This window comes from Alligator sinensis, unplaced genomic scaffold, assembly GCF_000455745.1.
Source record: "Alligator sinensis unplaced genomic scaffold, ASM45574v1 scaffold839_1, whole genome shotgun sequence".
Lineage (NCBI taxonomy): Eukaryota > Metazoa > Chordata > Crocodylia > Alligatoridae > Alligator > Alligator sinensis.
The window spans coordinates 2,610,988-2,626,007 of NW_005841885.1; the positions used below are offsets into that span (position 1 = coordinate 2,610,988).

Genomic DNA, 15,020 nt, shown 5'->3' on the forward strand with positions numbered 1-15,020 from the left:
GTGCAGCTTCATGAACGCTGTGATCTTGGGGCTGATGGAGCGTCCCACAGGAGCATTGAGGGGGCCCCCCACATGCTCGGCAGCGAAACCAGAAGTTGACGAAGTGCTTCCAGTCCACTTTCAGGTCTGCCACCAAGCATGCAGGGGGACCCCCCCGGCTCAGTGATCGGCTGGGGGGGGGGGGGAGAGCCCAGGTGCCCCCCCCGACCCAGGAGGCAGTTACCAAACCAGGGAGACGCGGGGGGGCCCTCAGCATGCTCCCTGGCAGACCTTGAAGTGGACTGGAAGTGCTTCTGGTCCATTCCAGGTATGCTGCTGAGCGCATTGGGGAGCCCCCCGCGTTCCTGTAGGATGTTCCATGTGCCCCAGCATCACAGCTTTCATGAGCCGCCTGCTACCTTGAGGTATGTAGAAAAAACATTTAAAGCTGTGTCTATGGTCGAATCTCTCCAATTCAATTTGGAAAGATTTAAAGGGTCTTCTGATCCAATTCTGATTTGGAGATTCAGCCACCGAATCGGGTCGAATCTCTGCCGGATCAAATCGGAGACTGAAGCTTTGCACAGCCCTACTGATTTAGTGCATAGCTAACTAGGGACAGTTGCCTAGCTCTAGTATAAGTTGTGTTGGTTATTCCAGCCTAACTGTCTGAAACCCAAAGGGTAATACTGAAGAGGAAGTATGTATTGCCTGGCTCCCCTTCCTCCAACCATTTCTTTGTAACTCTAATAGTTGCAGAGAAGATTCATTTACTAGGTATTCTTCCCAGCTGGTATAATGTACTATCTGAAAGCCTTTCTCTAGATTTCTGCCATACAAGTCTCAGAGCTATTTGGAAAATTATTTTCTGGCACTGTTATTACCACTGAACTCTAATCTGGGTTTTCAAAGTAACTTTACGTTGTAAGTAAGAATATCCAAGGTTTTTAAAGTTTTACATTAAAAGATAAGATCAGTTTAGCTGATTTGAACAAGATTTAAAATGCGATTTCTTATTCACTGTAACTAGTGAGATGAGTATTGATGGATGATGATCTTGAGAGATCTTATTACTGCTGAACTGTATAGTTCTAATATAGTTTACCAATTCTCAGAAGGCTCTTCTGAAGCCGAATACATTATTGGTTCCTTGAAGAATTGAAGCTGGTGGCAGGTGATACAATTTTCTTGTCATAACCTTCCTGGTATCTAGCAGTACATCTTTCTCTTTCTGTTTCCCAGGCAACAAATAGGAAAGGGCAAGAAACCTATCATACAGCAGAAAGATTTGTCCTAGCCACAGGGGAGAGGCCCCGATATTTGGGTATTCCTGGAGATAAAGAATACTGTATTACAAGGTGAGATGAAAAGATTTTAACAGAGATTGGCTTTTGTTGTTGTAAGTGCATTCAGAAAAATTAAGTGAAATGGAATTGTATAACGACCTTACAGTGTGTTCAGCCATATTTTTTCTGTTTAGTGATGATCTCTTCTCCCTGCCTTACTGCCCTGGCAAAACTCTTGTTGTGGGAGCGTCCTATGTGGCTCTGGAGTGTGCAGGGTTTCTTGCCGGCATTGGTTTGGATGTGTCGGTTATGGTGCGCTCCATCCTTCTTCGAGGCTTTGATCAAGAAATGGCAGAAAGAATAGGTGCTCATATGGAAACCCATGGTGTGAAATTCATCAGGAGATTTGTACCTATTCAGGCAAGTGCATTTGTTTTACATTTATTCGTTTCATTGTCAGCCTAAAAAGCAGAGTACAAAGCATGCAGGCTTCTTGTGATAAGATGTTTTCTGGAAAGAGTTTAGCTTTGTAGAAGATAAGCTGCAATATTCTGTATGACTAAGTATTTATAAGTATTTAATTGCTAATTGTACAAGTTGGTAGGTTGCAGTAGAGAGAGTAAGACAATGTAGTAAGGTTCTGCCAGTCCAGATAAGTTTGCTAAACTTGTGAATTTATTTACAGATTGAAAGGCTGGAAGAAGGCATGCCTGGAAGACTGAAAGTGGTAGCAAGATCTACTGAGGGATCAGACATTTTTGAAGGAGAGTATAACACTGTAAGGAGCCTTATACTTACCCCTGTTCTTGGCTGTAAGAACATTCATATAGTGTAATGATGATGGAAGGGAAAAAGCAGTTTGGTTCTCTTAATGTTTATTAAAGTTTGCTTGCTTGTTTGTTGAAGCGCAGAAGAGTGAAAAGCTTAACGTGCTGTCATTTTGCCCGAGTTATCAGCCTGACATGCCAGGAAAAAATTCCATTTGTGGTGTTTATCTTGTAGGTATCCTACCAACATAACACATTAACCAGGGTACTGTAGGGTTTACTCTTGTAGCCTGTGCCATATGTAAGGTCATGTTGCCGTTTCTTCCATGTTGTTTTTTCCTATTACCTCTTCAGAACAAATGGAGATTACATCTGGCCTCTTTACCTTCCAAGAGCTTAAGGAAAAAGTGGCTTCATTTATTCTCTCTCTGCTTTTTACTGGATGTTTTGAAACAGACTAATCATAACAGTGATTTACAGTAATTTTAGTTAACCTTGTTGTAGGTTTTGATAGCAATTGGCCGTGATGCATGCACCAGAAACATTGGTTTGGATAAAATCGGGGTCAGAATCAATGAAGAGTGAGTATTTAACTTGTCTGGCATCTTCTTCATTTCAGTTTTTTGGGGGGTGTTTTGTTTTTGGTTTTTTGGATGAATTCTAGGTAGTAAATACTGAGTTGACTTCAAAAATTAATAGTACACTGAGCAGTTAAACAATTGTCTGTACACTTGTCCCAAGAAAATGTGAGAGAGCATATTTTAATGTTCTCCTGTCAAAAATGAACTCTAATATATTCTTTTAGGGCAACGTGTCAAACATGCAGCATATGGTCCAGATCTGCTCTGTGGAGATGGGTCACCTGCTGCCAGAATTGGGGGGGTTTTAGTTGCCCCTGGCAGCAGAGGAAAAGGGAAGGAGTGAACAGCAGTGGCATTAACTTTCTAGGTTCTGAACTACACCAAAACAGTGCCAGGGCTGCTCATGGGTTGTCCAGCCTGCAGGAAGCCCTGCAGTCTAGATTAAGTCTGCAGGGCCAAAAGAGTCTGACCCCCTGCTTTGGGATATAAACAAACCAATGACAGCTGGATAGGAGGGGACAGATTTAATTTTTGGCTGCTGCTTGCCTATGTGCACTCTCTTATCCCATGGCATGTGAAAGCTAAGTAATTGTGGTTATACCCTCAGAGGAGTGGGCTTACCACAGTTTTGCTTTCATTGACCCTGCAGTAAGAATGCACAGAAACAGTTACTACAGTAGCAGCTGATATGTGGGCAGACCTGTTGGTTTTTCACTTCCTGTGATTTTTTTTTTTGTCCATGTTTTAAAGAAATTTGTGGTGGGGGGTGGGTTTCTTGGTTCTACTATTTAAGAACTAAGGGCATTTATATATGTGCTCCAAGAGTGGGGGTGGGGCACTTTAATTGCAGCAGCTCCATTAAAGCACCTAGCACGTCTCATATCACCATCCCTGCACTGAAAAATGGTGGCAGAGGCACTTTCATTAAAGTTTGTCGAATGAGCTTTAAAGTGCCCCGCTGCCACTTTTCAGTGTGGGGACACCGCTGGCGTTGATGCACGGTAACTTTCATGCCCCAGCAGACTCAGTTAATCAATGTGCATTGGAGCAGCCTTGCTGCATGTATATAGACACCCTAAAAGCTTAATTCAGCTCCTTTAAAAAAAAAAAAAAAGTAGTTGCTCACTAGGAGTCCTGTGTTTAATAAGAAAATGCATTAAGCTAAGATAGCCCTCTTGGAGTAGTGAGACTAGTTTTTGTTATCTGCAAGTGTAAGATTGACATGCCTTGTTTGAACTCAGTGTGGAAAAGTCAGTCTGGTTTTTACCTGTTTCAGGTAGTATTGTGAGCAAAGCAATAGCATCCCCTTGCCTTAACAGCTCTTAATTTTTTTGTAAATTAATGGATTAAATGTACGCTTCCCCTCCAGGCAATAATCTTATTCCATCAAGCCACTATTGGATAAAAAGATCAGAGTCTAAGCTCACTAGGTTCACAGTTGTCAGATGTATTTGTGGGGCCAGACCTGTTCTCTGCAGGCTAAGTCCTGATGATTTGGAATTGAGGGGGGTGTGGATAACTTATGACTTGAGGCTATAACGTAAAATGATACATCCACATTTTTATATGGGGCAGTAATTAAAATTATTGTGATCTTTACATGTACCAGCAAAATCTCCTTTTGATTTCTCATTGACTATTGAAATGTGTACTGTTCTTAAAAAGGAATGGAAAAATACCAGTAAGTGATGAAGAACAAACCAATGTGCCTTATGTCTATGCTATTGGAGATATCTTGGATGGAAAACTTGAACTGACCCCAGTTGCCATTCAGGCAGGCAGACTACTAGCTCGCAGACTTTATGCTGGTAGTTCTATAAAGGTAAGATCATGTTCTAAGAATACATGAGCTTTAGCTCAAAAAACTGGGTTTGGGGGAAGTGGCAAAACCTAGTCAACCTGCAGACATTCTCTGGTAGTCTTGCTTTTTGTTCCAACATTACATAGCTATTGTCACAATATGCCATTGGGTGCTGGAACTAAAGAGTATTTGGTAATACAAGGTGTTTCCTTTTTAAAACAAGGAAAGCTTAGTTCCTCTTGAGTGCTGGACATCCGCATCTAATTCCATTTTTTGTTTCAGTGTGATTATGTCAATGTACCAACTACAGTTTTTACTCCTTTGGAATATGGCTGTTGTGGACTGCCAGAAGAGAAAGCAATTAAAGAATATGGAGAGCATAACTTGGAGGTGAGAATCTGGAGGCTTTGTTTTCAAAGTTGTATAAACTTTATTCTTATAAATAAAGTGGACTGCCAGAGGAGTTGAAAATATTGCAGATGTTTATACCATGACCCTATTTGAACACTTTTGTGATTTTTATGCCAGCAGTACTGAAACGGGTAACTGAGAACATGTTGTTGTCTTCCAAAAAATCCAGGAGCCCTTGAATAAGATGAATTTGCATGTAGTTTCTGAAGTTCTGCAGCTATACAAATTCAAAGGGGCGGGGTGAACATTAATTTCCATGGAACAGGGCACAAGCAGCTTTTCAACCCGCACTCCAAAGTTATTTACCTTTTACCCAAATCCAACATGATGACCCCCTTGTAATGACATTCTGTACATAGGAAAAATGATAAATTGTTATAATTTTCCATGTGTAGAATCTAATTGTGCCCTCCCACACATGCACACTTTGTCACCTGTACTACTCCCCTCCTACCCTCCTCACTAGTGCTTTTGGTCAGTTGTACCAGTCCTGCTCCAGCCAGTGGCATGGAGCCACAGGGTGCTTGACCAGGAAGGGGCCAGAGCTAGCGGCATTTGAAGTTGTGGTGGCAGCTTTGGCTCCAGCCCAGTCACAGGGCCAGAGGTACTGCCACTGCAGCGATTGCTGCCTGGCCGTGTAAGGGGGTCAGAGCTGCCGTGTGTTCTGTGCCTTGGCCTGGAGCTTGAGACATGAGGGGAAAAAAAACCTCATTTTGGTTTTGAGTAAATACAGTAGTACGCAAGTTCTTTGCCAAGTATATGTTTGGAGGTTCTCATGACTATACCTTTTTTGTTGTTTATATCTTGCCTGCTTCAAGTGTACATGTTGCTTCACTTATTTTTTTCAGATTTCAGCACTAACCTAAGAGTAATGAACAATCATTTTATAATACCATAGGAAGTTGCACTAAGATTTTTGCATATTCAATAAAAAGGCCATATTTGTATAGTTTTTGTTTGTTATTTTATGGCAGTGTAACAAACCACTTTAAGAGCAATGCTTTAAACAAAAGCCTGCTAGTTATGGACAAGTTCATTCTGTGTAAACTGTTTTAATTGCTAGTATCCCTGCTTATTTAGAAAGAAGGTAGGAGGTGAAAACAATAACTAATGCATTTTTAATGAATTAACGTGCATATTTACTCCAATATATAAAAGCTTGGTTAAACATGTGTAATTATAAATTAAAAAAAAAAAAAAGAAAATCCCTGGATTTTTTTTTTTAGAAGATTCTTAATTGGGAAACATGCATGTCTAACGCTGCTTTCCTTTGTTCCCTTAGGTTTATCACACTTTGTTCTGGCCACTTGAGTGGACAGTACCCAACAGAGACAACAATACTTGTTATGCAAAGATTATATGCAACAAACTTGCAAATGTACGTAGAGATAAACTGTGGTGTGTGCAGTATGAGAATATTCCCAGGATAAAAATTCTAGGTCACTCCTCTGGTCTGTAATGTTAGGGCGCAGTTGGCTTGCTTGAGGTTAGGGGTTCTAGCCATGTGTCCAGTTACGCACTTGTTTAGTTAGTACAGTCTCCAAGTACATTAGAAACTTTAACTAGTGGATCTGGGGAGCAAATTAACACTTGGGTATTATTGCAGATTGAACAAGTGGGTAGTCTTTACCGGTTGACTCTTCTTATATTTCTTAGCGGGATCTTATTTGGAAGTAAATTGGTATGTCAAGTGAATGTTGGGGTAGCTTTGCTCTTCAGTGTTTACAGTACAAAAAAAAAATGTTTTGGTAGGTCCCTTGTATTGCTTGTGATTTGCATGATATGCCACTGTGTATTTAGCCACACGTATGTTTTTACATCTCTTCTGCTCATAAAGGCATATAGCTTCCCTTAGCAATTCAGCTTTTTCCAGTAACGGAAAAGGTGACTTTTTTATAGTTGCTTCATAGCATCCAATGCAAAACCCCCCAAACTTTATTGCCTTTATTAAGGCATTTATGAGGACAAGTGTTGTTCATAGAAAATGCTATGGTCTTTTTAGACAGGGTGAGAGGAGGTGAGCTTTAAATTAATCTCTTCCTGAACTTTTAACTTGAGATCTGCTCTGTCCACAACACCATCTATTTCAAACTTAATGTTGAAACTTCACTGAAGGAACTACAGGAACCCCCCCACCTAGTAGAGGGAGGGACCTAACATAAACTTCAGATTCTTTTTGGGGCAAGAAAAGCTGGAACGGATGCAGAATAGGTGGATGTTTACATACAAGTCATTAGTATTGTCAGGCATTAGTATCCCACATCAACTACTGCTAGCAGATGTCTGGCAACAATTGCTTCCATGTTTTCAGATAGTTTTGTGATAAATTTTAAACAAGTATTCTGTTTTTGAAAACATCCCCTACTGACTAATGTAAAACACCCAAGATTTTGGCTTGTTTCCTTTCTACCTTCTGCCTTGTTTTGTAACCAGTAACCACTGCAGGCAGTACCCACTTAATTGCTTAAATGTATTTGTTTCTTAAAACTCAAGTACAGTAAATTTGCTCTATTCCTCTTAGTTGCTTGAAAGAAATAGCCAATTAAGTTGTCTCTAAATATAATGAAAGTGGCATTCTTTCTCCTTCTTTAAGAACCGTGTCATTGGATTTCATGTTCTTGGCCCCAATGCTGGTGAAATAACTCAAGGCTTTGCTGCGGCAATAAAATGTGGTTTGACAAAAGAACTGCTTAATGAAACGATTGGTATACATCCAACATGTGCAGAGGTAAGGGGGAAACTGGAACTTCAAGGCAGGAGTTCATTACCACTGAATGGGGAGGGAAGTTGCCTACTTGCAAGACAAGACTTCTGAGGTCAATCAGTGTCATCCCTCTATAAATTGTACAGATGTTGCTTTGATTCTTGAAGTGAGAAATTTACAGTAAATGGTAATTTGCGCAGTCTGCAGCTCAGTTTCCTTAAGTGATATCGGGAGACTAGCTTAATGTATTCTTACGGGAGGAATCGATTGCAGTTTGCATTATTGCACAAAAGATGATTAAATCCAAGCAGTAATTTTCTGGTTTCTTGCAGGTGTTCACTACTATGAATGTTACAAAATCTTCCGGACAAGAGATTACTCAGAGTGGCTGCTGAGGTTAAGCCCTGCTGTTAATCTGTTTCATGCCATGTACATTTATCTCTGTAGAAGGCTTCCGTGTCCAAATACACTCTGGTAAAACAAATGAAAGCAGCAGTTACACCAGTTGTATTGCAGCCAGAAATGGTACATTGGCATGGCCTCCTCAGTAGATGATGGCAGTGGAAACAGCATAACAGCGGGGTAAATTGGAACTATCAATCCTGACTTGTGGGGTATGGCACCAACGTGCTTTCTTGACGTTCCAGCTCAGAACCTTTTTCTGAGGTGAGCTGTGACTGATGACTACCTTGCAAAGTTGGGAAACCTCGTCATCCGGTCAGATGCCTGAGCTTCCTTCCAAATGAACTTCTTGAGTCGCACGAGCTAAAATTGACTTTGTTTTTGGCTCCAACTTGTGTTTTGTATGAATGCTCTAGACATAAAGATGAATGTATAATTGAATTACTTTGTCAGTAGCTTAGCTTGAAAATTCATGGTGTCATCTGTATATTTGTTGCTAACAAGGATTTTTCTTTTCTCTTTTGCCTTAATTGTATAAATATCCCATTAAGGCAAATGGGTGCAAGTCAAATACCAGAAGCTGAGAAGTGCACTTAACGCACTCGCTAATTTTTCACTTTTCAAAGATTTTGTTCAAACCCCAAATAGATCACAGTTGAGAGAATCAAATTATCCTGTCTTAACCTTGACACTTTTATCTTAAAGTTTTCATAGTAAACTTTGCCATATGTGGGTTGAAGTCCATTGGAGTGTAGCTGTCTAATTGCAGTTCAGCTCATATATTTAGTTTCTACCCCAAGTTTAAAAACAAAAAAAATGCTAACCTACATTTCTGGGCTTCCTGTTTGTTTTTGTGGAGTTTTTTTGTTTTGGGGTTTTTTTTAAATTGGAACATCTCCTCCTCCACGTAATCTGTCCTGTTACACCTCCTAAGAAATGTATATTATATGGACTATAATGGACAACTCTTCTTCATTTGAAGCATACCTTGCAACAGATACAAGGCATGATAGCACAGTCATGTATAGTTTCTTCTGTAGTCAGTCTGAAGCGATTTTCCATCCTACCCCCCCCGCCCCCTCAAATTATTTGGGGAAAGTGTGGATTTGGCTCTTCATTTTTTGTCTAAAGAGATGTTCTGACAGAGTATTCCAAACACTGTAGTGTTACATGAATGGGTTTTAACTATTTAATCTGTGGCATATCATGGAATTTGAAGTTCAATAAACAGTTGCATATTATGTGTGGTGTTTGACTTGCTCTATGATAAACATGAGTGAATGTTTAAAAATCTAAATTTATATAGTACTGTAAGCATGTACAATAACCAAGTCAAAGTCCTTTTATAGAACTGTATAGTTTATACTCGCCTAAAAGCAAGAGATTTCCTGCTCCCTCCTGGAAGACTTATTCAAGTAGTCAGACATACTTATGTGTCCTGGACTTGAACCTAAACCTAGAACTACTCTGCATATCAACATTTTAGTGGAGAGGAATATGTCACTAATTCTGCCACAGGAACTATACACTTCAGGAGGAAGATCTCTAGATAAATACTGCAGGAATATTAGGTGTATAGAAAGTATTCCAATAGGATTTGCCTAAAGTTAGCATCAACATCTATTGTGAAAGGTGCTACAAATCTGTCTGGGATCTGTACTTTTTACTGCTTGCAGTTGGGCATAGAGGAAAGCAAACTGCCAGCAATACTTGTGTCCGCAGTGCTGTGAAGCAGCAGGTATGTATTCCAGCAGTGGTGGCCTGAGCTTTCAAAATGACTTGCCTATAGAACTTGCCTATTTTTGGTGCTCCATATAAACCCTGTGGTCCAAGCCTTCTGTTTGGTGTCTCTTTGGTAGCAACCTAATCTTTTGGTTAGTAGAAGCATAATGAACACGAGGCTTATCTGGCCACCTTTTGGGAGGGGGAGAGAATCTTATTACAAACATTCTCAACAACAATGGCTTAAAAGGGGACCCCCACAAATTGCTGAGTGGAAAGTGCGCTCGTAGGAAAAGGGGCAGAGTCTATTTTAAATAAGTTCTTATAGAGCTGTAGAAGAAACTAAAGTTGCTGGTCCTGCATCTTTGTAAGTTGATGAGCGGTAAAGGAGAGAGCACTCATTATTTGGGCTACGTTTGATGCAAGATATTTTTGTAAAACTGCAAATGGATGGTTGATCACTCCTGTGGGACCCCATGGTAATGACTTGATTCTTATAATCTGTAGCATGTACAACCTGTCTATAACATGCTTATAATGTCTAACTGATCATAAATGAGAGGGGAAACTTGGCCAATACTTGTATGTTCTAAGCCTCTTAATACTTCTTATTAAAGAGCTGGTGTATACTAAATTAATTTGGTCCTTAAAGAGTCCATTTACTGTAGTGTCTCACTAATGTGTGACCAGTGCCTTTTGAAACAGATTTAATATGGCAGCAAGCTCTCATTGTTCTTAAAGAAATACGATGCCTGATGTAAGAACTGCAAGAGCTGAGGAAATGAAAGCTTTCTTTTTGACCCAAGGTTGGTCCTTTTGCTGCTGGTGTTTGACCTGGTCTGCAACAGGGTTGTGAAGCCAAGCTGCGTTGTGCACAAAATGATGACTGTCAGAGTATTCCATTTTGAAGGAACATTGATTTTGGCGGGGGGACACACGACTAAAGAGTATTACTCTTTACTGGAAACTCCTGTGGTATGGTATAGAAAACTAAACCACTCAAATTTTAGTTCAGCAAACTTTTATGCAGTAAAAAGAGATGCATGGTGCTAAGATAAGCCATGTCAGGTCATTTGCCAATAGCTGCTGCACTCTCCCGATAAGTGAAGGCTGAGGGAACTTTCACTGATAATTCACAGGCATGTATCCCCCTTGTGACTTGCTTGTTTGATGGTTTTACTTAAGCCGTTTTTTGCTTTAGATCTCATGGCTTCTTTGTAACTGTTGATCACTGATTATAAATTCATTCAATAGGATCCCGGTGATAATGGAGAGGCATCCCCTATCTCAAAGTTAGTTCATCGTTACTACACTTTTTTCTATTAAACTTTTGTAGACTGTAACTTGGACAAATTTTTAACTCCATCATTAGACTAGTGTTAGCCAAAACAATACCAGCTCTGCATCAGTGCATGATGAAGGTTAATGTCTGTATGGTGGACCCTGTCTCTTGAAAGAGTGAATAAACACCAACCTACACACTACTAATTTAGTAGAAAAGTACTCATCCAATCTAGAAGTGGTGATACTTATCACTGTTTTATAAGCAAACTGAACATTAAATAATCAAATTAGTGTGCAACTTTCTAAGTAACCTTTGGCATAGATTTTAATTTAATGTTGAGCACTGCAATTTATAAGACCAGGTAAGTGTCCTGTACAAGAATGGCAGACGTAAATTGTTTGAAGCACACGGAAAGCCAGTGTTTAAATTCAAACCTTGAAGCATCTCTGATCTTAAATGAGTTAGCTATGAGGTCCTGTTTGGCCTCTTACTGGGGCTGGTCAGATTTTTTGTAATGAAAAAATCAGTTTTTTGGCAAAATGAAAATTGTTAGGCATGATTTGTTAATGCCAAAAAAAGTCTTTAAGAAACTGAGAAGTTTGGGGGTTTTTGGTCTTTTTTTTTTTTTCAAACAATGTACTTTTATGCAAAACAAAATCCTTTCCAGTAGAAATTTTTGACAACAAAAGGAAAAATTCTACTGTCAAAGCTTTTTTCAACAGGTGGGGAAAAGGGAGCGTTCTTCATTGGTTTGGTTTGGTTTGGTTTGGTGCTATTGCCAAAACTACATATACTATTCCTTTTTTAACTTATAGATTCATAGACGTTGGGGTCGGAAGGGACCTCAATAGATCATCGAGTCTGACCCCCTGCATAAGCAGGAAAGACTGCTGGGTCTAGATGACCCCAGCTAGATACTCATCTAACCTCCTCTTGAAGACCCCCAGGGTAGGGGAGAGCACCACCTCCCTTGAGAGCCCGTTCCAGACCCTGGCCACTCTAACTGTGAAAAAGTTCTTCCTAATGTCCAATCTAAATCTGCTCTCTGCTAGCTTGTGGCCATTATTTCTTGTAACCCCCGGGGGCGCCTTGGTGAATAAAACCTCACCAATTCCCTTCTGTGCCCCCGTGATGAACTTATAGGCAGCCACAAGGTCACCTCTCATCCTTCTCTTGCGGAGGCTGAAAAGGTCCAGGTTCTCTAGTCTCTCCTCATAGGGCTTGGCCTGCAAGCCCTTAACCATACGAGTGGCCCTTCTCTGGACCCTCTCCAGGTTATCCACATCCCTCTTGAAGTGCGGTGCCCAGAATTGCACGCAGTACTCCCAGTACTCCAACTGCGGTCTGACCAGCGCCTGATAGAGTGTAAGTATCACCTCCTTGGACCTATTCGTCATGCATCTGCTGATGCATGATAAAGTGCCATTAGCTTTTTTGATGGCTTCGTCACACTGCCGACTCATGTTCATCTTGGAGTCCACTAGGACTCCAAGATCCCTTTCCACTTGTGATGCCTTTTTAGTGCAGGGATGTTCTTAGGGACCCTCAGTCTCCTGGCGTGCTCATGAAAGCGATGCAGGATGTGCCTGTTGTCGTTTGAATGCTGGCCATACAACAGCTTTCCAGCAGGCCACATGTGTAGAGCAGGAGGGAGTGGCGGGGGGCCTTGTTTGGATTTTTTTTTTCAGTGGCGGTCTCAGGGATTGCCACAAGGTTGTAAGATGTACCCTGAAAGGATTTTGAGCAGTTGGGAAACATCAGTCACAGCGCCCCAATTAATTTTCCCTTTCCTGGAATAGATTCCTTGTTTGTTTCCATGGTGCTGAAATGTATGGTAACAGTGCAACTTCTGCTGATACTTTATTGAAGGAACTGCATTTAATAAATATACTGCGTAGGTGGAAGCATGTATCGTGCAGAGTGATTCAGTATTAGTAACTTGGATGTGGGTGTTTTAAAGAGCAGTGGTTGATTTGATATTTGTTTGTTCTTTCAGATCCCAGGCACAATGTCCACACCTTACAGAGAGGAGGCTGAGGGTAAATGGCTTCTAAAAAAAAACTTCAAAGCCTTCCTTTTTCTCCTTGAAGCCAGCCAGCCCTCAGATCCGCCTCTTCTGTGTGCTTGCTTGACCCGTTCTCTTTGCTGTGAAGTAAACTAATATCTCAAAGGGTTCTTACCTGCTTCTTGTCTGCAAAACGAAATGAAAGGAGTCTGCTTCTGTAAAATGTCATAGATAGTTTCTATTTTCATAAACAGAACATGTAACTTTTAACTGTCCGAGGGGGCAAATGGAGGGAGAACAGGCATTTTTATAGTTAGATATTTTGATTGCTGTCATGCATTGTGCTGCTCTGGTTTAACCATGTCACACTTGCTCTTTTGGTGCTTCAGTTTGCACACTTCTAGAGGGGTGACAACACAGGCTTATCGACGGCTTATGCACTAGATGTGCTGTCACTGTGTTTACGTATGCAAAATGGGTGTGGACCTACAACTGCAGATACAATATCAGTGCATAGAATATGAGGGCCCCAAAAACTGCTTCTTAAATTAATGCCTCTTATTTTAGAAGTGGTAGGTATCAGAAAGTTTTTATTAGAGGACTACAGTAATTTTGTTAGCCTGGATTTCTCTGGTCAGCCAGGGAAGCCTCCTGGACCCTTTTCCCCCTTTTGCCTCGCTCGGGGATCGTCTTGCTTTGTGCCCGAAGGATCATTTCCTTAAGGCACAGCCATCCTTCCTGGGCTCCCATCACTTCAAAACTCCTACTCTGCAGCGTGTCCTTGACTAATCGCCTGAGTTAATTGAAATCAGCTTTCCTAAAGTCTAGCACTTTCACCCTACTAGTTACCTTACCCACTCGACATCTGATGGTGAATTCTATTATTAGGTGATCACTGTCCCCCAGATGGCTACCGATCTGTAGGTCCCCTACCATGTCATCCCCCGTTGCCAATACCAGATCCAGTATGGCATTCCCCCTAGTGGGACCGTGTACCTCCTGTGTCAGGTGGAGGTCCTGTACACAGGTTAGAAACCTGCGTGAGCGGTGGGACTTTGCTGTCTGTGACTCCCAGCAGATGTCCGGGTAGTTTAGGTGCCCCATGACTACCGTCTCTTTAGCTTTTATGGTCTCCGAGAGTTGCCTCAGGAGCCCCGAATCCCTTTCTTCCCCTTGATGTGGGGGTCTGTAGCAGACCCCTACCACCAAATCCCTTTCTCCTTGCCCCCCATGTAGCCTAACCCACAATCCTTCTACTTCCTCATCCTTGGATTCCGTCTTGATGAGGGTTGACGTATATTGCTCGTTGACATAGAGCGCAACTTCTGTTCTTTGCAATTTTGAATTTCACAGTTGTGTGGGAAGGGGTGCTCAAAGGTGATGCAGTAACGGGAATTTTTCTGAGCTTTTGTAGTATAGAATAAACATTTGAGGTAACTTTAAGCCGGGTGCCCTTGAGGTAGTTTGAAATGTCACAATATGTGAGCTGAGACCTAGTCCAAGAGCTCTAGCCAAACCAGCAGAGTCCACTCTTACTTTCTGATCATGTTTTTATTGCCATTAAGGTTAACAAATGGTCCTTCTGAGGCCTCGTGTATATATATTACAAAGTCATGATCCCAGTTTGTAAATGAATCCTCAGGGATCACCTTTTTAACAAACCTGTACAGAAAGAGTGGGGGAGGATGTTTCTTTGAGACCTAAACCTGCCAACTAGCTTTTTGTAATGGCCAACATTACTTTGGCTGAAAGCCTGGATGGGAAAATATTGCTTGCTTGTTTTGCTTCATGGGGCTGATAACACTGACTTTTTTTTGTCCGTGTCCTGTTTTGCTGATGAGTTGCATTTCCTGTTTCACAAACCAGTCTGATGGCATCACGCCTGTCCATTCTCTTGGTTTCACCATCAAGGAAGCCAAAACTGACCTGGCACAAAGGAGGGGGCATGCGGATAAAAGGGAATTGAAGTTTAGGTCCATCTAACTGCATTTCCATGTGGCCATTGTGGAAAGACTGCACCACTTCAGGCGAAGGGAGGGAGAGAGGTGGAAGGGAGGTTTGTGGCTTTTTTCTCTTT

The 15,020-nt window shown here is 41.3% G+C and overlaps 1 protein-coding gene and 1 long non-coding RNA gene across 2 annotated transcripts in view; both read left to right on the forward strand.

The window, feature by feature from the left end:
* TXNRD3 (thioredoxin reductase 3) overlaps window positions 1-8,739 on the forward strand; it is a 30,902-nt gene extending 22,163 nt beyond the window's left edge. The window contains exons 8-16 of the mRNA XM_006017779.3: window positions 1,222-1,337; window positions 1,460-1,685; window positions 1,951-2,043; window positions 2,537-2,613; window positions 4,279-4,435; window positions 4,697-4,804; window positions 6,108-6,203; window positions 7,419-7,553; window positions 7,862-8,739. Of these exons, the coding sequence (XP_006017841.1) occupies window positions 1,222-1,337; window positions 1,460-1,685; window positions 1,951-2,043; window positions 2,537-2,613; window positions 4,279-4,435; window positions 4,697-4,804; window positions 6,108-6,203; window positions 7,419-7,553; window positions 7,862-7,924 (1,071 nt within the window). The 3' untranslated portion in view covers window positions 7,925-8,739. The remainder of the gene's footprint in view (window positions 1-1,221; window positions 1,338-1,459; window positions 1,686-1,950; window positions 2,044-2,536; window positions 2,614-4,278; window positions 4,436-4,696; window positions 4,805-6,107; window positions 6,204-7,418; window positions 7,554-7,861) is intronic.
* A 6,203-nt stretch (window positions 8,740-14,942) lies between these two features.
* LOC102383181 overlaps window positions 14,943-15,020 on the forward strand; it is an 8,318-nt gene continuing 8,240 nt past the window's right edge. Inside the window, exon 1 of the long non-coding RNA XR_323128.2 lies at window positions 14,943-14,999. This is a non-coding gene — a long non-coding RNA (uncharacterized LOC102383181). The remainder of the gene's footprint in view (window positions 15,000-15,020) is intronic.